Raw genomic sequence first — 26,023 nt, forward strand, 5'->3', positions numbered from 1 at the left:
CCCCCCCCTGCAGATGATGCTCCAAGTTTCCACCATAAAGTGATGTGTCCTGATCGTAGAACAGCACAGGCCTTTTGGCCCATAATAACCTACCCCACAATCAATCTAACCCTTCCCTCCTTCAACCCCCATAACCCCACTGTTTGCTTATGTTGAGCCACCACCACTCATCGCTCTCTGTTAACTGCCCGCTGCTTTCCAATGGATGCTGTGTGACTTGCTGAGCACTTCTGTGTACTGCATTAGAACCCCAGCAGCAGGTCATATCCCAACATAGAGCATCGAGACCATCTATGGGGAATGCTGCTGGGTAGTAGCAATCCTCAAGGACCCTCACCACCCAGCTCTGTTCCCGCTGCTGCCATCAGTATAGGGGCCACAAGGTTCGCACCACCAGGTTCAGGAGTAGTTGTCACCCCTCCAACTCTGGACTCCTCAACAACCATCAAGGACCTATTGAAGGACCCCTACCTTGCTCCTTATTTATTACAGAATATTTACTTTTCCAAATTTGCAGTTTGTTTCCTTTTTTTTCTTTTGTAAACAGTTTACAGGTAATGAGAAATTCTGCCTGGCCCGCAGGTAAAAGGATCTCAGGGCTGTATGTGATGTCACGTACGTACTCTGACATTAAATTTGAACTTTGATAGAGCATAGAAACACCACAGAACAGACCCTCGACGTTGAGCCAACCCATATATTCTTTAAAAAGTACTAAACCCTCCGTACCCCGTCACCCTCTACTTTTCTTTCATCCTTGCACCTAAGAGTCACTTAAATGCCACCTGCACTTGTTGTCATGTGAGTTAAGGTGAAGCGACTTCATCCCTAACATCAAAGTACTCGAGATGGCAGAGACCGACAGCATCGAATCCACGCTGCTGAAGATCCAACTGCGCTGGGTGGGTCACGTCTCCAGAATGGAGGACCATCGCCTTCCCAAGATCGTGTTCTATGGCGAGCTCTCCACTGGCCACCGAGACAGAGGTGCAGCAAAGAAGAGGTACAAGGACTGCTTAAAGAAATCTCTTGGTGCCTGCCACATTGACCACCGCCAGTGGGCTGATCTCGGCTCCAACCGTGCATCTTGGCACCTCACAGTTCGGCGGGCAGCAACCTCCTTTGAAGAAGACCGCAGAGCCCACTTCACTGACAAAAGACAAAGGAGGAAAAACCCAACACCCAACCCCAACCCACCAATTTTCCCTTGCAACCACTGCAACTGTGTCTGCCTGTCCCGCATCGGACTTGTCAGCCACAAACGAGCCTGCAGCTGACGTGGACATTACCCCTCCATAAATCTTCGTCTGCGAAGCCAAGCCAAAGATCTGTGTGTGTATATATATGTGTGTTTGTGTATATGTATGTGTGTGTGTGTTATTATATATATATATATATATATATATATATATAGTATACGTGTGTGTAGGTTATGTATGTGTTTATATATATATATATATATGTGTGTGTGTGTATGTATATAGGTATTCTTTCTTAAAAATTAAATAAAATATAATTTAATAAAAGAGTCTCTTAAATGTCCCTGATGTTCCAGCTTCCACCACCATCCCGGCAAGGCATTCCAGGCCCCCATAACTCTCTGTGTTTAAAAAAAAACTTACCCCTGACATCTCCCTTAAACTTCCCTCCCTTCACTTTGTACAGATGTCCTCTGGTGTTTGCTGATCCTGCCCTGGGAAACAGGTGCTGGCTGTCCACCCTATCTATGCCTCTCGTAATCTTTTAGACCTCCATTAAATCTCCTCTCAGCCATCTTTTTTTCTTTCTTTGGCTTGGCTTCGCGGACGAAGATTTATGGAGGGGGTAAAAAGTCCACGTCAGCTGCAGGCTCGTTTGTGGCTGACAAGTCCGATGCAGGACAGGCAGACACGATTGCAGCGGTTGCAAGGGAAAATTGGTTGGTTGGGGTTGGGTGTTGGGTTTTTCCTCCTTTGCCTTTTGTCAGTGAGGTGGGCTCTGCGGTCTTCTTCAAAGGAGGTTGCTGCCCGCCAAACTGTGAGGCGCCAAGATGCACGGTTTGAGGCGTTATCAGCCCACTGGCGGTGGTCAATGTGGCAGGCACCAAGAGATTTCTTTAGGCAGTCCTTGTACCTTTTCTTTGGTGCACCTCTGTCACGGTGGCCAGTGGAGAGCTCGCCATATAACACGATCTTGGGAAGGCGATGGTCCTCCATTCTGGAGACGTGACCCATCCAGCGCAGCTGGATCTTCAGCAGCGTGGACTCGATGCTGTCGACCTCTGCCATCTCGAGTACTTCGACGTTAGGGGTGTAAGCGCTCCAATGGATGTTGAGGATGGAGCGGAGACAACGCTGGTGGAAGCGTTCTAGGAGCCGTAGGTGGTGCCGGTAGAGGACCCATGATTCGGAGCCGAACAGGAGTGTGGGTATGGCAACGGCTCTGTATACGCTAATCTTTGTGAGGTTTTTCAGTTGGTTGTTTTTCCAGACTCTTTTGTGTAGTCTTCCAAAGGCCATCTATGCTCCAAAGATATAGCCCACCCTTGCTTTTATTGTTTGTACAGTATCTCTCCCCCAACTTCCTTAAAATTTCTCTTTGTGATTTTTGACTGTTTTCACAAAGCGAGTAGTTTAATCCTGACCATTCAAGTGTCAGGTCATGAACAGTTTTGTGGATACCTTACCCAGTTAACAGGTCCAGCCATATCCAAGTCTCTGGAAAGTATGTTCTAACCCTCTGACTTACTGGTTCGTCCAGTTCATCAGTTTCGATCATGGTCTTGAAGTGAGCATCATCCATAAATTCAACTGCCACTGTGAAAACAGAGGCAGAAGGTTAGCAGAATGGCACTGCACAGAATTGCCAAGAAGTAGTTTGGCAAAAAAAAACCTCTCTTAAGTCAGACACAGAACAGTTGTAAAGGAATCTCCATTGCTATGTCTTCTTCATCTGAAGTCAAAGACATGTGAGAGTTGCAACTTTCAGATGCCCATTTTGGGGTTCAGCGGTCTCAGATCCACATCCTTGTCCTGCCAACCAGGCAGTGAACCAAAAGGAGAAACACACCATTCCCCCCCCTTCTCGACTCTGTCATTGAACAAGATCTCATCTCCCTCTACGCCACACCCCCGTCACTACCCTCCCACTGTACCCACACATTACCTCCTAACCTGTGTTCCTCTCCCTCTTCCTCCTCCTTCCCCTCCCCTACCTCTTTGCCAGGGTGAGACCTGAAACATTGATTGCCTAAGGCTTCTTCTGGACTCCCCCTGGCCTACTGAGCTTCTGTGCACAGCTCTGTCCAGCGAAATGAAGTCTCCGGCTCCACTCCCTCAGCAGGTCAGTGACAGCAAAAATATTTTGCGGTGGATCAAATGAAACTCAGGAAAAATCCCACAGAGAGGAATTTCCCACCAAGATAGGCATACAGATTTAGAGCAGGCCCTTCAGCCCACAATATTATGCTGACCTATGTCAACCTCCACCACAACAAGCCAATCCTTCCACACCTTACACCCATAATGCTCTATTTTTATTACAAACTTGCATGACAAGTTCACCATCTCAGAACATTTCACGATCAACAGATACAGGAGCAGAAGTAGGCCAATCAGTCCATTGATTCTGATCCACCATACCAATCATGAGCTCCATCCATCCTCCCACTCAGCCCCAATGCCAGTCCCTAATCCTTGTAACCCCCGATGCCAAGACTAATCAAATACCTGGCAATCTCTGCCTCAAATGGACCATCAACCTCGCTTCCACAGCTGCCTGTTCCTTCATTTGAGGCAATGAAGATTCTATCATGTGATTCCTTGGTAACGTTGGAAAATGTAGCCACTGATTTGTGCATGGTAAGCTTGATGGGCTGAATATCTTCTTCCTGTTCCTATTCTTCTTTGGCTTGGCTTCGCGGATGAAGATATATGGAGGGGTAAAGTCCACCTCAGCTGCAGGCTCGTTTGTGGTTGACAAGTCCGATGCAGGACAGGCAGACACGGTTGCAGCGGAAAATTGGTGGGTTGGGGTTGGGTGTTGGGTTTTTCCTCCTTTGTCTTTTGTCAGTGAGGTGGGCTCTGCGGTCTTCTTCAAAGGAGGTTGCTGCCCGCCGAACTGTGAGGCGCCAAGATGCACAGTTTGAGGCGATATCAACCCACTGGCGGTGGTCAATGTGGCAGGCACCAAGAGATTTCCTTAGGCAGTCCTTGTACCTCTTCTTTGGTGCACCTCTGTCTCAGTGGCCAGTGGAGAGCTCGCCATAGAACACGATCTTGGGAAGGCGATGGTCCTCCATTCTGGAGACGTGACCTACCCACCGCAGTTTGATCTTCAGCAGAAAAAATTGAAAATTCCCAGTTGCAAAGGGACCTGGGAGTCGTCGTGCAGGATATCCGGAAGGTAAACTTGCAGGTTGGTGAAGAAGGCAAATGCAACACTGGTGTTTGTTTCAGTAGGAATAGAATACAAGACCAGGGATGCAATGTTGAGGCACTGGTGAGACCTCACGTGGAGTATTATGAGCAGTTTGGGGCTCCTCATTTAAGAAAGGATGTGCTGCTGTTAAAGAGGGTTCAGAGGAGGTTCACAAGGATGATTCCTGGAATCATAGCAGGAACATTTGATGACCCCTTGACCTGTACTCACTGGAATATAGATGAATGAAAAATTTCAAATGTTGTGAGGCTTGGATGGAGTAGATGTTGAATGGTTGTTTCCCATGGTGGGAGAGTGTAACGTAAGAGGGCATAACTTCACGACTAAGCGGCCCCCATTTAAAATAGAGATGTGGAGGAATTATTTTTTAACGAGAGAGTTGGTAAACCTCTGGAATTTGCTACCACGGCAGGTGTGGAGGCCGGGTCGTTGGGTGCATTTAAGGCAGAGATTGATAGGTATCTGAATTGTCAGAGGATCAAAGGTTATGTGGAGAAGGGACAGTTGTGGGGCTGTGGGAGAATGCATCAGCTCATGATGGAATGGCGGAGCGGACTCGATGGAGTGAATAGCCTACTTCTTTTCCTATGTCTTGTGGCCTCTGGGTATCAATTAGAGAGAGAATGCAATACTGGATGACAATAGACAATAGGAGCTGGAGTAGGCCCTTCGGCCCGTCGAGCCAGCACCGCCATTTTACAGATCATGGCTGATCACTACCATCAGTACCCCTTTCCAGCCTTATCCCCATAACCCTGAACCGACCAGAAGTTTGACTTGTGTGCAAGGTGCTAAGGAAAGCCAGATATGTGAGCATCCACTCCATCATCTCACCCTAGAAACTCCATCTGCCTGTTCCCTCTGCTCTGTCTACCCTCATGCCGGGGAAATTCCTTTGCTCTTTACCCCAGCAATCCTGCAGAATCCTTAACATCCACCAGAGAGATGGATGCAAGCTCAGCCCATTGTTCTACCTACTCTAATCCCATGACAGCCGTCATCATGGGAGACTTTAATTTGCATATAGATTGGACTAGCCAAATTAGTTAAAATACTGAGGAGGAGGAATTCCTTGAATGTTTACGGGACGGTTATCTAGACCAGTATGTCGAGGAACCAACTCGGGAACAGGACATTTTAGATTGGGTATTATGCAATGATAAGGGGCTAATCAACAATCTTGTTGTGCGAGGCCCTTTGGGTCGGAGCGATCACAATATGATCGAATTCTCACTCGACATGGAGAGTGAAGAAATTAAAACCGAGACTAAGGTCCTGAATTTAAATAAAGGGAATTATGATGGTATGAGACGGGAGTTGAGTAAGATTGATTGGGTGGTGTTTATGGGGGAGTTGACTGTGGATAGACAATGGAAAGCATTCACAGATCTAATGGAGAAATTGCAAAAATCGTTTATACCGGTTTGGCATAAAAATAAACCAAAAAAGGTGACTCAACCGTGGATAACAAGGGAAATTAGAGACAGCATTAGGTCCAAGGAGAGAGCATATCAATTGGCCAAAAAAAGTACCGCAACCGAAGACAGGGAGCAGTTCAAGATGCACCAAAGGAGGACAAAGGGATTAATCAAGAGAGCAAAAATAAATTACGAAAGTAAGCTTGCGGCAAATATAAAAACCAACTGCAAAAGCTTTTATAAATATGTCAAGAGGAAAAGATTGGTGAAATCCAGAGTAGGTCCTTTGCAGTTGGAATCAGGGGAATAAGGAAATGGCAGACCAATTAAATTCTTACTTTGGTTCTGTTTTCACAAGAGAGGATACAAATAACCTCCCAAGGATGTTGGGAAACATAGAGACTAATGCAAGGGAGGAACTGAAAGAAATCAGTATCTCTAAGGTCATGGTCTTGGGGAAATTGAAGGGATTGAACGCAGATAAATCCCAAGGGCCTGATAATCTACATCCTAAGGTACTCAAGGAAGTGGCCATTCAGATAGCAGATGCTTTAAGAATTATTTTCCAGAACTCGATAGACTCAGGATCAGTACCCATGGATTGGAGGGTAGCTAATGTTACCCCACTATTTAAAAAGTGGGGTAGAGAAAAAGTGGGGAATTATAGGCCGGTGAGCCTTACATCAGTAGTGGGCAAAATGATGGAATCCATTATTAAGGATGTAATAGCGGAGCATATGACTAGCAGAGAAGGGATCGGACGGAGTCAACATGGATTTACAAAAGGTAAATCGTGCTTGACAAATCGATTGGAATTCTTTGAGATGGTGATAGGTAAAATAGATGGGGGAGAGCCAGTAGATGTGGTGTACCTGGACTTCCAAAAGGCCTTCGATAAGGTCCCGCATAAACCACTGGCTTAGAAAATCAAGGCTCATGGGATTAGGGGCAAAGTATTGATGTGGATTGAGAACTGGCTGGCAGGTAGAAGACAGAGAGTTGGGATAAATGGCTCATTTTCTGAGTGGCAGGCGGTGACCAGTGGGGTGCTACAGGGATCTGTACTGGGACCCCAGCTGTTCACAATTTACATTAATGATCTGGATGAGGGGATCGGATGTAATATCTCCAAATTTGCAGATGACACTAAGCTAGGATTGGTTATGTGCACGGAAGAGGGGGTCAGGAAGCTCCAGTGTGATTTGGATAAATTGGGGGACTGGGTAGATACATGGCAAATGCACTACAATGTGCATAAATGTGAGGTTATCCACTTTGGTAATACAAACCGGAGGGCAGATTACTATTTGAATGGCAATAGATTAAGAGATGGGGAAGTGCAGAGAGACCTAGGGGTTCTTGTACACCAGTCTCTGAAGGCGAGTATGTAGATACAGCAGGCGGTTAAAAAGGCAAATGGTATGTTGGCCTTCATATCAAGAGGGTTTGAGTCCAGGAACGAGGATACCTTACTGCAGCTGTACAGGGCCTTGGTGAGACCTCACCTGGAGTATTGTGTGCAGTTTTGGTCACCTTATCTAAGGAAGGATGTTCTTGCAATGGAGGGAGTGCAGAGGCGATTCACCAGGCTGATACCTGGAATGGCAGGAATGACTTAGGAGGAAAGATTGCGCAAATTGGGATTGTACTTGCTGGAGTTTAGAAGATTGAGAGGGGATCTCATAGAGACGTATAAAATTCTGGCAGGATGGATGCAGATGGGATGTTTCCAAGGATGGGAAAATCCAGAACCCGGGGCCATGGTTTGAGGATAATAGGCAAACCATTTAGGACCGAGATGAGGAGGAATTTCTTGACCCAGAGGGTGGTGAATCTGGGGAATTCATTGCCACAGAGGGCAGTAGAGGCAGGTTCATTGAATCTATTTAAGAGGGAATTCGATCTTTTTCTTCAGTATAAGGGTATTAAAGGTTACGGAGAGAAGGCGGGGACGGGGTACTGAACTTTAAGATCAGCCATGATCTCGTTGAATGGCGGAACAGGCTCGATGGGCCGAATGACCTCCTCCTGCTCCTATCTTCTATGTTTCCATAGCTGTGTAGCCAGGCACAATTCCCAAGCTATCCACAAATCTGACGACAACTGTCAGCAGAATCACAGATGACAATGTGGAAGTGTCCAGGAGGGAGATAGATCAGCCGGTTGAGCGGTGTCACACCAACAGCATTGCACTCGACATCAGCAAAATCAGGTTGACTGTTAGCAATCAGGAGAGCACGAACCGCTCCTCATCGAAGGGTCGGCAGTGGTGAAGGCCAAGAGCTTCAAATCCCTGGGTGTCAACATCTCCGAGGGGCAGTCCTGGGGCCTCCATGTCGATACGAGGATGAAGAAGGTTCGCCAGCGGCGACACTTTGTGAGGAGTTTGAGGAGATTTGGTATGTCACTGAAGACTCCCAAAATCTTCAACCGGTGGACCGTGGAGAGCATTCTGGGCTGGTTGCTATGGAGGGGGCCATCACTTGGGACAAGAATAAATTCCAGAGAGTTGTTAATTCGGCCTGTGACATCACAGGCACCAGACTTCACTCCATCCAGGATGTCTACATGAGGTGGTGCCTTAAAAAAGCAGCCTCTATCCTCAACGACCCACCTCCCCCCGCCCCCAGGCCAGGCCCTCTTCACTCTGCTACCATCAGGGAAAAAGGTACAGGAGCCTGAAGACACGCACTCAGTGGCACAAGGACGGCTTCTTCCCCTCCGCCAACAGATTCCTGAATGATCAGTGAGGCACTGCCTCACTTTCATTTTTCCTTTTAGTATTTTTATCTATTTTGTAAGTTGGTTTATATGAACCTTTGCCTCAAAACAACAAATTTTGTAACTTGTGCATGACAATAAATTCTGATTCTGAAAGCCTCGATTTAATGACAAATCTTGAATTGGGAACACTTCTCAACTCTCTCTGGGGAGACTGAAAGCTTTAAGATGCATTCCGGTTGGAATTTGTTTTGATGAAACCTCCATCAACAAGACCTAAAAATTCTTTCGAAAATCGTACACTCTGGCTGAGGAACAGTTTCATCCCACACACAACTGGTGCATGACTGCAATTGATTATATACCCATATAACAATTACAGTACAGAAACAGGCCATCTTGGCCCTCTAGTCCGCACCGATTTAAGTGAAAGTCCATTAGTCCCATCTACCTACTCCCTGTCCATAACCCTCACATCCACGCACTCATCCAACCTACTCTTAAATGACAACATTGACTTTGCTGGAACAACCTCTTCCAGAAGGTCATTCCATTCAGCCACCACTCTCTGAGTGAAGAAGCATCCTCTTGTGTTCCTGCTAAAGTTTTGCCCCTGACCCTTAACTTATGACCCCTCATTCCAATCTCACCTCTTTCCCTCAGGGGAAAGAGCCTATTCACATCTACTCTATCTATTCCCTTCATAATTTTAAATACCTCTATCAAATCCCCCCTCAACCTTCTACGCTCCAATGAATGAAGACCCAGTCTACTCAATCTTTCTCCATATTCTAGATACTGCAATCCAGGCAACATTTTAGTAAATCTTCTCTGCACCCTCTCTACCTTATTGATATCCTTCCTATAATTTAGGGTCCAGAAGTGCACACAATATTCCAAACTTGCCCTCACTAATGCCTTGAAGAGTCTCAACATCACCTCCCAGCTCCTATATTCTATGCTTTGATTTATAAAGACCAGCATACAAAAAGCCTTCTTAATAATATATTTTTTTTAATATATGTAGATATGTAGTGTGTATCGTTTGCCCGTATACATGTATTGCCTGCATGACGGACTGGAGTTTTGTCGCGTTGTACTGATACAATCGGATGACAAATGAACTGGAATAATAAGGTTCCTAGTAAAACATAAATTGCTCCAAACCTAAAAAAAAAATGGCCTACATCTCCTTTCCCCACAGGCAATGTATAATTTGTTCTTGTGTCAATGGTTTAGAGGGAGATTATGATTAGCATCCAGAAATTAAAACAATTACTGACCGTCCTTTGGAACCACTGAGGATTTTACAGTAAGGCACCTTCTGAACTTATTGATTTTGGGAGACAAACAGGAAGCTTTCATTTCCACCCCTGGTGCAGTGGTCTCACGCAAAAGGACACATAATGCAGACGCTGCGATTGTCATCAATGCACCGAAATGCTGGAGGAACTCAGCCAGTCTTTTCTGCTTTTGTCGGAAACAAAGCTATATTGCCGACCTGTCAGGCCTTTATTGGAAAAATATCTTTAGTCTCCTACAGAGGCTGAAAAGACCGGCTGAGTTCCTCCAACATTTTGGCATGTTCACACTGTGACAGAGTGTTTTTGGGAGACAAATAGTTACTTCAACAAAAGATGCTTTTAATGATCTTTAAACATGAAAACAAAATCACACTTTGATTTATCACTATTAACTTAAGTAACCTAACTTAACCCCCTTTTAATTCTAAGCGCACATGTATGTAAGTTCAGAAAAGTTCTTGGGTTCACAGTCCAATCTTCTCACTCCTCCAAGTTCACTGGTTGTGGGCAATTCTTGGACTGTGCACAGAATTTAACATTTATAAAGTTCACCAGGCTTTGGTGCTTGAAAGGTAAATGGTTACCGCTCAGGAAGGTTCTTGTCAGTTTTCAAAGAGAGATTTGTTGTTCGCTGGACACCCACAACTGATTCCTTTTTAATCAGCCACTTCAGTGTCTTGCCGAAGAAACTAGCCCCATCAGGGTTCTCCAGATGATAACCTCTTTCTTTCGGGTCACCACAGAGTTCCTTTTTGTTTCCCTTATTTCAAGTGAAACATTAAGATAGCCAGTCCTCTCCTCTTGCATGAACCACAAGGGCTTTGACCAAGCTGAACTAAGCACTCACAACCCATCTTCCAAATGGGATTTTCCACAAGCTTGCCAGCTTGTCCTGTTCCAGTCCCAGTTGCTGCTGTTAACTGTAAAAGTGCAGAACTGAAATCTCTTGCTCTCTGAGAGAAAGCCTGTTTGACTCTCTCTGCTTGCAAAACCACCTGACCCTCCTAGAACAGCAATTCCACTTCTACTCCAGACAGTCTGTGGCTCCGACAAGCTCTTTCATCTGTTGCCTCTCTGTAAATAACAATCCATTTGTGAAGTCTCTTGGGTACTCTCCAAAGCTTTTGCTGATATGTCTAGCATGAGCAGAGCTCTTGAATTTTAAATAAGATCTGTTTTAAAGTGTTTGTATGTGAACAACACTAAAAACCCTGCCCCAATTTATCTCCCAAAAACATATCTATAATTTGTGTCACAAGGTGAAAACACCCTTGGCTACTTAAACTGGTCATATAATGCCTGTATAGAGCCCTCTGTATTAGGACCGGGCAGTTGAACCCTACGGAACAACACTGTGTCTCCACTCCCCAGGCAGCACTGCTGTTAGACTGGGTGCAGAAGAAGTTGATAATATGATTCCAGGAACTTAGTTGCATGTGAATGTTGGAGGTTGGGATTTCTCTCCTTCCAAAGAGGAAGTGCAAGTGGATGTGATAGAGATATTCTAAGATATAAAGGGTACAGGTAGAATACAGATGGAGGAAATTTGTGCCCCTTCATTCCCTCTGCACCTTACCATTTTATGGACTTTTACCCCTCCACACCCTGACCCCTCCCCGAATCGTTCACCTCGCTCTCTGCTCCATTTCTTCTTCTCTTTCCTGGGTTCCTCTACTGCGGCCATTCCCAACCTTTTCTTCATTGTGACCCCCCCCCCCCGACCCGCCAGGACCCTGCTGACAGTTTATGGGCTCTATTCCTTGTGAAGCAGTCAAGTTCTGGTTTCTTCTGTACGTCTCTCCTACCGACTGCATAACAATAAAATATTTTAATGTGTTACGTGAGATGAAAACAAGGCTTTCACTTAAATGTGCTGTGGCCCCTGGGAGGGGTGGTGGGGTTAGTGGGGAGGTGCTGCAGGGCTCCGCTCCTCTGATGCACCCAGCCTGGAATTAATCCCTGGTGGTTGCACTTCCTACAGTTCTGGTAGAAAGTCATTAAACCTCCTTCTTTCTCTACAAATGTTGCCTCACCTGCTGGGTATTCCTATCATTTTTTTAAACCCCTTTATCTGGTGAATGGGTTGAGAGCATGAGGGACTGAGAGCTAAGGCAGCGCCCGTTGAGAGAAAGGGCCCGACGATGTTTCGTCCCAGCTCAATGAAGGACCAGCACCCGAAATGTCGACGGGCCGTTTCCACCCATGGAACCTGCTGAATTGCCCCGGATCCTCGTTGGTGGCTGTTCTTGCCATAGACAGCCACATTGCATGGTAACCGTTCTGCGACTCGCACTGCAACTTCACGGCTCTGGAGTTTTGACCATTGCTATCCACCTTTCAAAGAGATCCCCATTTCCCAGTAACCAGGGCTGACTATGCAAGATTTCAACATTCATACTTACTTATTATGTCAGAGGGTGGAAAATAAGCATCTGTGAGCACCATTAGACCACCATTCTGTGAACAAAACATTAAAGGCATTTCAGCATTTGGTTTGTAGCGGCACTGAATCGCCACAGCTTACAAACAAAGGATACACTCACACGTTTCTTTCAGCACCCCATGAAGGCAACTCTCTTTTATTATTCTCTAGACCAGTGGTTCTCAACCTTTTCCTTTCTACTCACATCCCACTTTAAGTAATCCCTATGTCATAGCGGCTCTGTGATTAGTAAGGGTTTGCTTAAGGTGGGATGTAGATAGAAAGAAAATATTTGAAAACAACTATTTTAATCGTCCCTCATTGACTCGTTATGTGCACGGTTTCAGATCTCCAATGACAATTTTTCTCAAGCAAAATATTTCAGTAACAATTGGGTCTAGAGCAGTGGTTCTCAGCCTTCCCCTCCCACTCTTTTCTTCTTTGGCTTGGCTTCGCGGACGAAGATTTATGGAGGGGTATGTCCACGTCTGCTGCAGGCTTGTTGGTGACTGACAAGTCCGATGCAGGACAGGCAGACACGGTTGCATCGGTTGTAAGGGAAAATTGGTTGGTTGGGGTTGGGTGTTGGGTTTTTCCTCCTTTGTCTTTTGTCAGTGAGGTGGGCTCTGTGGTCTTCTTCAAAGGAGGTTGCTGCCCACCGAACTGTGAGGCGCCAAGATGCACGGTTTGAGGTGATATCAACCCACTGGCGGTGGTCAATGTGGTAGGCACCAAGAGATTTCTTTAGGCAATCACAGCCTCTGCAGACTTTCTTGTTTAACTTCTGAGTGTTTCCTTCATTATCTCTTTTATTCCCTCTTCCCTGTGCACCCTGCACCTCAGTCCGTGCTCCCATTACTGTTGAACCCATCCAGTACCTTGAATGCATCAGCTTTATCTTGCCTGCCGATATAATCTTCTGCAGCAGCTTTAAGTTCACGAAGGACCTGCAATCAGAATAGAACAAAACTGTCGAGCCCATCTCATGCACAAACCCAAACATTTTGCAACCGGGGTTCCCCTTGGATCATACTGGGTATTACAAGCTCCTGTTTTATTTAGTGAGTGTTAATTTGGCGGCTGCAAACTTTCTCAGTTCACAACATTCACAGACAGAGTGGCTTCGTGAACTTCAAACCATAAACAAAGTTAATGCTTTTAATCAAGAACAAAAGAACAATGGTTTGTTTATCCATGAAAAAAAAGATGGTGAGAGAGAAGTCACGTGACTATGAGTCATGCGTTTTGGGATACTTAAAGAAGACAGTATTTCAGAATTGATCAGCCAGTCATCTGAAAACACAGAGATGAATGACTCTGTGAAATGGACAACTCTGCCAATTCTCCTTTTTCAGGGAAAATTATTGTTGAACCATCATGACCACTTCAAATGGTCACTTCATTTGACCCATGCCTGGGTTTTGGAAGCATCGTGGAAGTCACGCATTTTATTTCCCGTACGCAAGGAAGAGGAGAGTTGTGACAATCGTTCGCATGAAAAGACATGGCTCTGGAATCCACTCAGAAGGATTTGCATGTTTTCGACAGTCTGATCACACAGTCTCTCTCTCTCTCTCTCTCTCACTTCCTTCATGATCACTTCTGCACATCAGTTTAAAAGTCTGAGTTTCGACACAAGACTTCGAAGACTGAACTTTTAGTTGACTTTCCAGAATTATGCCTAAGCTGTAATGGTTTAGGACACACACACACACACACACACACGCGCACACACGTATATTCACGCATTGTTAGGCATTAAGTTATTAATAAATATATTATTTTAAAAGAAAAATGATATCAGTCTCTTGGTCATTTCTATTGCTCCTGGGTCAGACGATGAAAATGTGCTGCCTATAACCATATCCCCAGAAAATACCAATCTCTCCACAAAGGGTCGTCCCAGCATCAGTGACTGGCTGACAATACCTCCCTTCTTGGGGTCCAAATCCATAGATATCTCAAGGTTGTCATGCAGGTTGATAGGATAGTTAAGAAGGCTGGTGGGATGCTGGCCTTCCTTAGTCAGCAGATTGAGTTCAAGAGTCATGAGGTAATGTTGCAGCTCTATACCCCACACCTGGAATATTGTGTTCAGTTCTGGTCGCTTCATTACAGGAAGGATATGCAAGCTCTGGAGGGGTTTCAGAAGAGATTTACCAGAATGTTGCCTGCATTGGAACACGAGTCTTGTATGAGGCAAGGCCAGCAGAGGACTTTTCTCTTTAGAGCCAAGAAGAATGAGAGGTGTCTTAATCAAGGTCTCCAAAATTATTAGAGATATAGATAGGATGGACAGCCAACACCTTTTCCCCAGGCCGACAATCGCAAATACCAGAATATATCAGTATAAAGTGGGTGGAGGAAAGTTTAGGGGAGATATCAGAGGTAAGTTTTTTTCCTCAAAAAGTAGTGGGTGTCTGGTATACATGGCCAGGGGTGGCGGTGGAGGTGGTACAATAGGGACATTTAAAGACTCTCAGAGAGTAGAGAGCTGTAATGTTCTTTGTTCTTCCTTCTCTCACTTTTAAAGTCATGGAGCAATGCAGGATAGAAACAGGCCCTTCAGCCCATTGAACCCATGCTGGCCATCAACCACCCACTTACACCAATCCTGCAGTATTCCTATCATTTTAATTATTCTCCCCGCATTTCCAGCTCCCGGATTCTGCCAATTTGCAGAGGCCAATTAACCGACCAATCCGAATGGAAACCAGGGCACCCGAGAGAAGCACGCAAGGTCACAGGGAGAACCTGTAAACTCTACACAGACAGTGACAGATTGAACGGTGTCTCTGGAGCTATGAGCCAATGTTTGCGAAGAAGACGTACAAAAGTATCTCCACAATGGAGGACACACTAGGCTTCTGAGTTATAGAGAGAAGTTAAAGCAGAATAGAACTTTATTGATGGGAGCCCAGCAGGATGATGGGTGATCTCATAGAGGGGTACAAAAATATGAGAGGAATAAATCAGGTGAACTCACAGAGTTTTTGCCCAAAGTGGGCAAATCGGTAACCATAGGACATAGGCTTAAGTTGGGGAAGGCGGTGTAGTGGTGGGGGTGTGGGGTGGGGAGGAGAGATTTAACAGGATCCTGAGGGGCAAGAGGAAACGACTTCAGGATTGTAGGCCATCCGTTTAAAACAGAGATACGGAGGAATTTCTTCAACCAAAGGACGGTGAACTTGTTGCCACAGATGGCTGTGGAGGCCAGGTCATTGAGTGTATTTAAGGCAAAGATAATTGGCTATCTGAATAGTCATGGTATCAAAAATTATGGGGAGAAAGCAGGAGAGCGGGACTGAGTGGAAGAATGGATCAGCTCATGATGGATTGAATGGCCTTCTACTTCTCCTATATCATAGTCTTATGGTAACTTCTTAAATGCAGAGAATGGACGGTGTATGGAATGGGCTGCTGGACAGGGCGGCTGAGGCAGGTACATTGTAATGTTCAAGAAACATTTGGACGAATACATGGATAAAACAGGTTGACTGGAATAAAGGCTAAATGCAAGTAGTTAGAACTAGTGTGGGGAAGATGAGCTGAAGGGCCTGTTTCCATGCTACGTGAACATACTTCTGGTGATCTAATGAACCAAACGACACAACCTTTTATGGGAGAAAATTTCTGGGATTGATTAACTTCTGCAAGGAGAAGTTCCTTCAGAGCACCATTTTAAGTAAACTCCCCCACCCCCCATGTCTTATTTAGTTTATGTAACTGACCACTCTATCTTACTGAATTGCACCATTTACCAACAGGGATGTGACCTTCATTCTATTGCGAATAAAAACCTATCAGTTTTGCTCAACTTCAGTCTTTTGGGTTCACTGATGGTGCATCCATTTTATTCGCAATAGAATGAAGGCACGTCCTCGCTGGTCGACCGACCTGAACTGAGGAGCAGTCATTTTCACCCAGGAGTCTGTGGGAGCCAATGCGTGTGCCCAGACAGGTTAATCATACGAACAGTGGTTTACCACAATACGTCCTTTATTAAAATCGTTAAAAATATTTTTTTTATATGTCAAAATTGAGGTCTCATTCACCACTTCAGCTGGCAGCGAATCGTCATCAGCTTGAATGAAATCCCATGTCATAAAAAAGCTTAGAATATCAAAATTCTGCAGTAAACTGCTTAGTTCCGAGCTCCTGCTTAATGACATTGAGGATTGAAGGGTCTCCGCATAGAACAGAAATGTAGAGGTATTTCTTTGCACAGAGCGTTGGTGAGTCTGTGGAATTTGTTGCCACAAGGGGTTGTGGAGGTCGGGTCATTTAAGGCAGAGATTGATTGGTTCTTGATTAGCCAGGGCATTAAAGGTTATGGGGAGAAGGCCGGGCTGTGGGGCTGAGTGGGGAAAATGGATCAGCTCATGGTAGAATGGCGGGGCAGACTGGACAGTCTTGCGAAGTTTTACCGACATCGGGCCCCTCAAAAACTTTTCTAATCATGACGTACCACTTGCTCTGTGATGTCATTTCCTCCTGCCAGAAGCTGGACACTCTTATCCACAACTAAGATCCCAACAAAGGACTCGACCTCATTGGTGGCCACACTGAGAGAGACATTGTCAGCTGGTTTCGTCTGGTTCTTGCTCCAGGACAATGACACCTGTTGAGAGCAGAGAAAACAATTAATTGAACTGAATGGTTCATTTTCCTGATATGCAGCGCGCTATTCAGGCAGTCAACCCAAATTTAAGTGCAAACATAAAAACAGAAGCGCAGATAGTAAAGTTGCAGTTGGACTTGAGCGCAGGGTACAGTATTAAAAAGTGCAGGATATAGTGAAATGTACAGTTAAAACAGTGCAAAGACAGCATAAAGGGGTCCATTTAAGAGTCTGATAAGAGCAGCAAAAAATAATCTGTTCCTGACCCTGTTCTTGAACATAGAGGTGAGTCTGAAGATGCTGTAACTGTAGTGTAATTGCAAAAATGCTGGAGGAACTCAGCAGGTCTCGCAGCGTCCAGAGTGGGTGAAGATATTTTACTGACTTTTCAGGCCTGAGCCCTTCTTTTGAGTAAAATGCAGGCAGGTGCATGAATTAAAAGAAAGGGCAGGGGGAGGACCAGAGAAAAAGGGTGTTAATTGGATATGGAGAGGAGGCCAGGAGAGAGTGTGGGGGGGGGGGGGGGGGGTTAGCTCTATGAATGCCGAGCTGAGGGAAAAGGGAAGTGAAAGAGACAGAGCTCTGAGAAAGGACATGGGGGGAGGGGGGTGGGCATACGGAAACCGGAGAAATCAATATTAATGCTCTCTGATTAGAGGGAGCCCAGACAGAAAATGAGATGCTATTCCTCAAATTTGTGGGTGGTTGAAGTGCATGAGACCAATGGCAGACACATCAGCGAGGGAATGGGACGGGAAGTTGAAATGGATGCTGCATTCCGGGCTTCAGTACCTTCTATCCGAAGGTGGTGATGTTGGATGCCTTCTAGAGGCCATACCTCACCTAGATGTTTTCAATGGAGAGGAGATCAGAGCCCGTGATGGACTTGGCAAGGCCAACTGCTTACTGCAGCCTTTCTGCATGCCTTGGCTCGTGATTTTTCAACCCAGTCCATTCACCATATCTACAAGAGGTGGTTCCTCAAGAATGAAGGAGTTCAAGTTCAAGTTTTTTTATTATCCAACTATACCAGGGCAAATCGAGGAGACAGTGTTCTCCGGTCCATTGTGCAAAACAGTGCAAACACACACACAGACATAACACATATCAGACAAGTACTGTACAAATACTTAAAATAGATATTATTAATTAACAGAGTTGCCAAGTGGAGGAGGGTTATGTAGTGACTGATGGCAAGGTAAGTGCTTAAATACCAATTAATTGGTAAAGAACCAATAAAAGGGAGTTAATTGGCCAATAAGTGTTAATTAGTAGAACGCCAATAAAAGGAGGGTTGGGTCAAGGAGTGGTGTAGTGACTGAACAGCATGGTGAAGGAGTGGGGCTTTGAGGCTTCAGTGAGCAGAGCAACTGCTACAACCAAGGCAAGAGGAGAAGGTGAGTTTATTCAAGGGTATTACTTTACAAGCTAATGGAGTCAGCTAGGGCTGTGGATTATTCCAGCTGCAGGATGTGGGAAATCTGGGATTGTGTACTTGTCCCAGACAACCACACCTGCAAGAAGTGCACTCAGTTCCAGCTCCTCATAGACTGAGTTTGGCAACTGGAGCCAGAACTGGATGAACTGAGGGTTATTCAGGAGGTTGAGGCTGTCATAGAGAGGAATTACAGAGAGGTAGCCACCCCACATAGGCAGGATGCAGCTAGATGGGTGACTGTCAGGAGAGGTAAAAGGAAGTGACCAGTAATGCAGAGTACCCCACTGACAATATGTTCTTTAAAGGGTAGATCATCCTTGACTGACCTATAAAAGTTTTTTGAAGAAATCTCAGGTAGGATAGACAAAGGGGAGGTTGTGAATGTTATATACTTGGATTTTCAAAAGGCTTTTGTTAGGCTACTCAATAAGATGAGGGCCCATGGAATTACAGGGATGCTATTAGAAAGGCAGAAAGCAAAGGGTGGAAATTAAGGGATCCCATTCAGGATGGCAGCCTGTAACAAGTGGTGTTCTGCAGGGGTCAATCTTGGGGCCACTGCTGTTTGAAATTTGTGTTAACTGTTTGGATTGTGGAATGAATGGTGTTGTGGCCAAATTTTCAGATGACACTAAGATTGGTGGCAGAGCAGGAAGTGTAGAAAATGTAAAATTGCAGAAAGATATAGACAGATTGGGAGATGGGGCAAAAATATGGCAGGTGAAGTATAGTGTTGAGAAGTGTTCAGTTCTACATTTTGGCTGTGGAAATAGAGGCAGAGAACTATCTGGATGGGGTGGGGGGGATTTAATTCAAGGAGGTGCAAAGAGACCTGGGTGTCCTTGTGCAAAGTCATCAAAATGTTAGTGTCTAGGTGGGATTGTTAGTGAAGAAGGTGAATTCTATACTAGCATTCGTTTCAAGAGGAATACTGTATAAGAGTAGAGAAGTGTCGATGAGGCTCTATGGGGCACTGGTGAGACCCCATTTGGAGAACTGTCTGCAGTTTTGGGCCCCCTATCATAGAAAGGATGCGATGTTGTTGGAGAGGGTGATTTATTTGGACGATTCCTGGAATGCAGGGGCTGGTGTAGGGAAGGGTTTGGCAACTCTTGGGTTGTATTCGCTTGAGTATAGGAGAGTGAGGGGGAATCTCATAGAGACATTTTGAATATTGAAAGGTTTTGACAGTGAATGCTGAGATGTTTCCCTTGATGGGTGAATCGAGCACAAGGGGTCATAGTCTCAAAATTAGAAGTTATCCAATTAGAACAGAAAGGAGGAAGAACTTTAGTCAGATGGACATGGATCTGTGGAAGAAGCAGTGGAGGCTGGGTCATTGGGAGTATTTAAACAGGAAATTAAGTGCCTCATTAATAAGGGTACCAAGGGATATGGGGGGAAAAGGCTGGAAAATGGAACTGGATGTGAGCATAATTCAGCTTGGTGTAGAGTCATGGAACAGACTTGATGGGCCTAATGGCCTGCTTCTGCTCCTTTAACAGAAGAATCTCCAAATGTTGTTTCAGCTGTTCATTCATTCAGCAGTGAGATGGGAGTGACACCCAGAAAGAAGTAGAGAAGGTGTGTGAGGGTATTGGGGAAAAATATCAGGAATATATGCAGCACTAATTAAATTTTGCTTATTCTTTTGTCGTTATTTTTTGATATAAAAGACCCGTTCGGTTGTAGCAATAAACTAAATATTAACGGTGGTGGAAGCAGGTACAATAGGACTTTTTATGAGACTATTAGAGAGGTGCATGGATCTGAGAAAATGGAGGGTTTTGCAGTGGGCAAAATTCTAGGCCTGGCCTTCTCAATGGGAGCATTACTGCCCCATTCTGGGGGCCATGGAGTGAAATCATAAAATATTTTAATACTTCGTAGTCGATAGGAGAGAAGTACAGAAAAACCCACAGTGTGGCCTGGTTGGCATAGCGGTTAGCACAATGCCTTAAGAGTGCCTGCGTTCGTGACTGGGGTTCGAATCCTGTGCTGTCGGTAAGGAGTTTGCACGTTCTCCCCGTGTCTGCTTGGGTTTTCCCCGGGGACTCTGGTTTCCTCCTTCTGGGGGTGTAAGTCAATTGGGTGTAAGTTGGACAGCATGGACTTGCGGGCCAAAATGGCCCGTTACTGTGCTGTATTTCTAAATTTTTTAAAAACCGACTGCTTCGTAGGAAAGGGGGGCCCATAAAGTTTGAGCAGAGTCCACAGCCAAAAAAATATTGAGAATGGCTGGACTGGACAGTTGTTAGATTAGGTTGAGCTCAGCACAACACTGTGGGCTGAAGGGCCTGCACTGTGCTAATACTGAATAAAGAGAAAAGGAATGAGGGATGGCGGCACTGTTGTCGTGGCAGCACTGTTGCTGGTGCCGACCCGCGGGTAGTGAAGGAGGGGAGATGCAGCGCTCCAATGGGGTCCAGTCACCCAGTCGACTGCCATCGGCTTTCAACAGCCCGTTAGGTGGTTTTAGTTGAAATCCCGCGATCGTGGGTCTGCACCCAAGATGGCGGCACCTGTTAATCAATAGCAGCCATGATGGGGGCTGCAGACTCCGGGGAAGCAGAGGACTGGAGCAGGGCACCAGAGGATGGGAAGATCACCCCCCTTTCCCCCCCTCCCCCACCATCTGAGAAGGAGAAACAGAAGGGATGACCCACGGGAAGGGGACCACAGCAGCAGACCAGCGAGGGGGCTCTGCAGCTAAGATGTGCTTGGGCAATTCCTGCTAATGGTGAATCTGTCTGCAGCAGGCAAAAAAAATAATGACATGGTTTTGTTACTATAACAAAATGAATTTTGATTTTGAATGGCAAACACACAGACAGAACAAATTGTTTGACGTTGAAGAATTCCATGAGTCTTGTGGGCTGCAATGTACCCAGCTGAGTGGTGAGATGTTGAGTTTGCATTCCAGTGCAGGAGGCCACAGACAGACAGCTCAGAGTGGGCTGGCAGGTAGTCAGAAGCTCACCTCTGCACTGGGTTTGGTTTCTCTAGGGTAGAGGGAGCTGTGTTGTGAACATTGAATGCAAAACACCAGACTTGCCTTAACTTGGCCAAAGTGAGATGTCTTACCTTATCTGCAAAGATGCCTTCCACATTCAGATCCAAGGCGGCACTGACCACCAGACCATCTTTGATGTAATAGACAATGAGATGAGCCAACGGTGCCCAGGATACATCGGGAGTTAACTGGAGTCTGGTTAGGTTAGTTTTGCCGATAGCTACCACCTGACCTTTTGATGTTACCTGGGGCAAGGTGAGAAGGGGTTGGTGTTAACAATAGCATGTGAACAGATTTGCTCCAAAATCTGGTACTAGTGTCATGGGTCAGTAGCGTGAACAGGAGCAGGCTGAGCAAATGGCCCTGGGATGCGCCAGTGCTCGATATTCTGCTACTGACCCACACACAATGTTCTTTCCATTAGGAAGTCCAGGATCCAGTGTTGAGGACAACTTCTCCACCAGCCTCTGTGGAATGGTCATGTGAAACGCCAAGCTGAAGTCCATGAACAACAGTGTATGAGGCATCTTACCCAGGTGGGCCAGGACGAAGTGAAGCAACAAGGCTATAGTATTGTCTGTGGAATGGTTGCAAATTGAAATGTCCATGGGCGGTGTGCTTTGATGCCTTCCATCACCAAACACTCCAACCATTTCATAATGGTGAGGTTCAGTGCCACAGGGCAGTACTTATTTAGTCCTGTCACTCTCCTACCTTTCATACCCGATGGCAGCAGCGAGAACAGAACGTGTGCTGGATGGTGTGGATCCTTGATGATTGCTGCTGCTCTCCGACGGCAGCGTTCCCTGTAGATGTTCTCATTCGTGGGGAGGGCTTTGCCTGTGATGCCCTAGGCTGCATCCATGACCTTTTGGAGAGCGTGACACTTAAGTGTATTGATGCCCCCAAACCAGACCGTGATGCAGCCAGTCAGCACATTTTCCACCACACATTTATAGAAATTTGCCAGGGTTTCTGATGTCATACCAAACCTCTGCAATCACCTGAGGATGGAGAGGCACTGATCTTCATGACGCCATTAGTGCACTGGGTCCAGGAAAGACCCTCCAAGATAGTGACTTAAATTTTCTCATCCTCTCCACCTCTGATTTATAACCCCCCAATGATCACTGGATCGTACACCTCTGGAATTCCCTTCCCGAAGTCAACAATCAGCTCCTTAGTTTTGGTGACATTGAGTGTGAGGTTGTTGGTGCACCGTTCAGCCAAGTTTTCAACCTCCCTCCTGTCCGCTGACTCCTCAGTTTCCTTTATACAACCCACTACCGTGGTATCGTTGACAAATTTGTAGATTGGGTTATTGTTGAACCGAGCCCCACAGTTAGAGGTGTAAAGTCACTGCAGGCAGCAATTAAGGATCCACACCACCTAGCACACTCTCTTCTCGCTGCCACCATCAGGAAAGATAAGAAGATAGTTACACAAGACTCACACCACCTGGTTCAGGAACCAGGTTACCCCATCACCATCGACAAACACAATCAGGAACTCATTTCAGGACCCTTTGCACATTATTTGAGTGAATGTTTATCTTCTGTATTTGTTTACATTTCTCTCTTTTGTATATAGTATTAGCTATTTTTCTTGACTACAGTTTACAGTTACAGAGGAGCAAAAATTCTGCCTGGCCCTCAGGTATGTTTCTTTCTTTGGCTTGGCTTCGCGGACGAAGATTTATGGAGGGGTAATGTCCACATCAGCTGCAGGCTCATTTGTGGCTGACAAGTCTGATGCGGGACAGGCAGACACGGTTGCAGCGGTTGCAAGGGAGAATTGGTTGTTTGGGGTTGGGTTTTTCCTCCTTTGTCTTTTGTCAGTGAGGTGGGTTCTGCGGTCTTCTTCAAAGGAGGTTGCTGCCCGCCGAACTGATGCACCAAGATGCACGGTTTGAGGCGATATCAGCCCACTGGTGGTGGTCAATGTGGCAGGCACCAAGAGATTTCTTTAGGCAGTCCTTGTACCTCTTTTGTGCACCTCTATCACGATGGCCAGTGGAGAGCTCGCCATATAACACGATCTTGGGAAGGCGATGGTCCTCCATTCTGGAGACGTGACCTCAGGTATGTATTTTGACAATAAATCCCTAAACCTCTAAAATCTCTTTAGAACCAGAAGGTGATCACAAGATCAAGGAATAGAAGTAGGCCCATTGAGTCTGTTGTGCAACTCTACTCTAAGCTGAACTCTACATAGTTCCAATTGCCAGCCTTTTCCCCATATCCCCTGATGCCCTGACCAATTAGATACTTGGCAATCTCCTGCTTAAACTCTCCCAGTGATCGGGCCTCCACTGCTGTATGGGGCACTGAGTTCCACAGATCCACCACCCTCTAACTAAATAAGTTCTTCCTCATCTCTGTTTTAAATGGATAACATCTAGTTCGAAGACTGTGACCCCTTGTTCTTGAAGGAAACATCTACATCCACAATGTCAAAACCTTTAAAGTTTGAAATGTTTCTACGAGATCCCCTCTCATTCTCCTCTACTCCAATGAATACAATCCAAGAGCTACCAAACACTCCCCATATGCTAGCCCCTGCATTCTGGGAATCACACCCTAGTAAATCACCTCTGCACCTTCTCCAACAACATCACATCCTTTCTAAGGTAAGGGGCCCAGAACTGCACAAGTTACTCCAAATGATGGCTACAAAAGTGATGGAGAAACTAATACTGACTACCAAAATTTATATTCACTTAATTATCTTCCTTTAATGAAGAAGATTAAGGCAGATTTAGTTAAATGGAAAGATTTACCTTTGGGTTTATTAGGAAGAATTAATACTATAAAAATGAATATTTTTCCTCGTATACAATATTTATTTCAATCAATTCCTTGTTTACTAAAAAGATTTTTTAAGGATTTATATAAAGTAATTAGGGATTTTTTGTGGAAAGGAAAATTTCCTAGGGTGGCGTTGAAAAAAATTGATGTGGGATTTTCAATTTGGAAGGTTACGGCTACCTAACTTTCAATTTTATTATGAAGCAGCTCAATTTAGATTTCTTAGCACATTAATGGCCACACAAGATATGCCTAGTTGGGCACAGATAGAATTGGCAGTTATTTCTGAAAAATTTTCGAATGAATTTTTATTTCGATGGAATAAAAATGTGTTACGAACTTATGATGTACCAATATTGAAACATTTAATGAATTTATGGACAAGTAAATTACATAAAATGGGATTGAAAAATAAGTGGTCGGGAAGATTACCATTATATAATAATCAACTTGTTCCTTTCATGGTATCTAATACTATTTTGAAACAATGGAAGGAGAAAGGAATGCATAATTTATCTGACTGTTTTTTTAGAAAGTCATTTTTGTTCTTTTGTAGAATTGCAAAAGAGATTTGATATAGTGGTTATTCTATATTTGTGTATTATCAGTTAAGATCTTTTGTAAAACAGGTATGCAGTCGTCAAATGAATTTACTGTCTGAAACTGATTTTGAGAAATATGTGCTCTCATTTCCAAAAAAGGGTTATATCAGGTTTGTATCGAATTTTGTTGGAAAGTGAAAGTAAAATAGATTGGGATAAAGATAAAATGAAATGGGAAAAAGATTTTAAGTTTAACAATAACTGAAGAAGATTGGTCTGAAATCTGCCGTAATAGTGTTCGAAAATTGATTAATGCTAGATTGGCGATGATTAATTATAGTTTTATACATCAATTATATTTAACACCCGAAAAATTAAAAACATTTGGTTTTAGTAAGTCAGATCTTTGTTTTCGTTGTGATCAGGTTTCTGGTACTTTTTTACATGCTGTTTGGTTGAGTGATCGGTTACAACAATTTTGGAAAGGTATTCAATCTGTATTTAATAATCTATATAATCTTCATATTGTATTAGACTCGAGATGGCAGAGGTCGACAGCATCGAGTCCACGCTGCTGAAGATCCAGCTGCGCTGGGTGGGTCATGTCTCCAGAATGGAGGACCATCGCCTTCCCAAGATCGTGTTATATGGCGAGCTCTCCACTGGCCATCGTGACAGAGGTGCACCAAAGAAAAGGTACAAGGACTGCCTAAAGAAATCTCTTGGTGCCTGCCACGTTGACCACCGCCAGTGGGCTGATATCACCTCAAACCGTGCATCTTGGCGCCTCACAGTTTGGCGGGTAGCAACCTCCTTTGAAGAAGACCGCAGAGCCCACCTCACTGACAAAAGACAAAGGAGGAAAAACCCAACACCCAACCCCAACCCACCAATTTTCCCTTGCAACCGCTGCAACCATGTCTGCCTGTCCCGCATCGGACTTGTCAGCCACAAACGAGCCTGCAGCTGACGTGGACTTTTACCCCCTCCATAAATCTTCGTCCGCGAAGCCAAGCCAAAGAAAGATTCAGAGATGAAGTTTTGTTTGGTCATGGAAAAAATATCTTTTTCTATACAAGATAAGATGTCTTTTTATGAGTTAAACTGGACCCCATTTATTGATTATATACAATTTAAATAAGTTTGAATTAATCATTTTTTTTAAAAAAAACATTTTATTTATATTTTCTATATATGTTTTCTTTTTTTCTTAGTTTTTTATTATTAGTTGGTTTTTTTTCATTTAAGTTCTTTTTGTTTTTGTTTTTTCATATTATATATTAAAAAAATTTTTGGATTAATAATTAATACTTAATAA

General features: G+C 44.7%; 1 protein-coding gene across 1 annotated transcript in view; it reads right to left on the minus strand.

Annotated features, from left to right (window-relative positions):
* Window positions 1-26,023, minus strand: part of cd109 (CD109 molecule) — a 490,209-nt gene that overhangs the window by 113,996 nt on the left and 350,190 nt on the right. The window contains exons 14-18 of the mRNA XM_069930693.1: window positions 21,428-21,601; window positions 16,753-16,905; window positions 13,163-13,231; window positions 12,265-12,319; window positions 2,666-2,795 (exon numbers count right to left, since the gene is read on the minus strand). Coding sequence (XP_069786794.1) covers window positions 2,666-2,795; window positions 12,265-12,319; window positions 13,163-13,231; window positions 16,753-16,905; window positions 21,428-21,601 — 581 coding nt within the window. The remainder of the gene's footprint in view (window positions 1-2,665; window positions 2,796-12,264; window positions 12,320-13,162; window positions 13,232-16,752; window positions 16,906-21,427; window positions 21,602-26,023) is intronic.

This window comes from Narcine bancroftii, chromosome 4 (genome assembly GCF_036971445.1).
Source record: "Narcine bancroftii isolate sNarBan1 chromosome 4, sNarBan1.hap1, whole genome shotgun sequence".
Lineage (NCBI taxonomy): Eukaryota > Metazoa > Chordata > Chondrichthyes > Torpediniformes > Narcinidae > Narcine > Narcine bancroftii.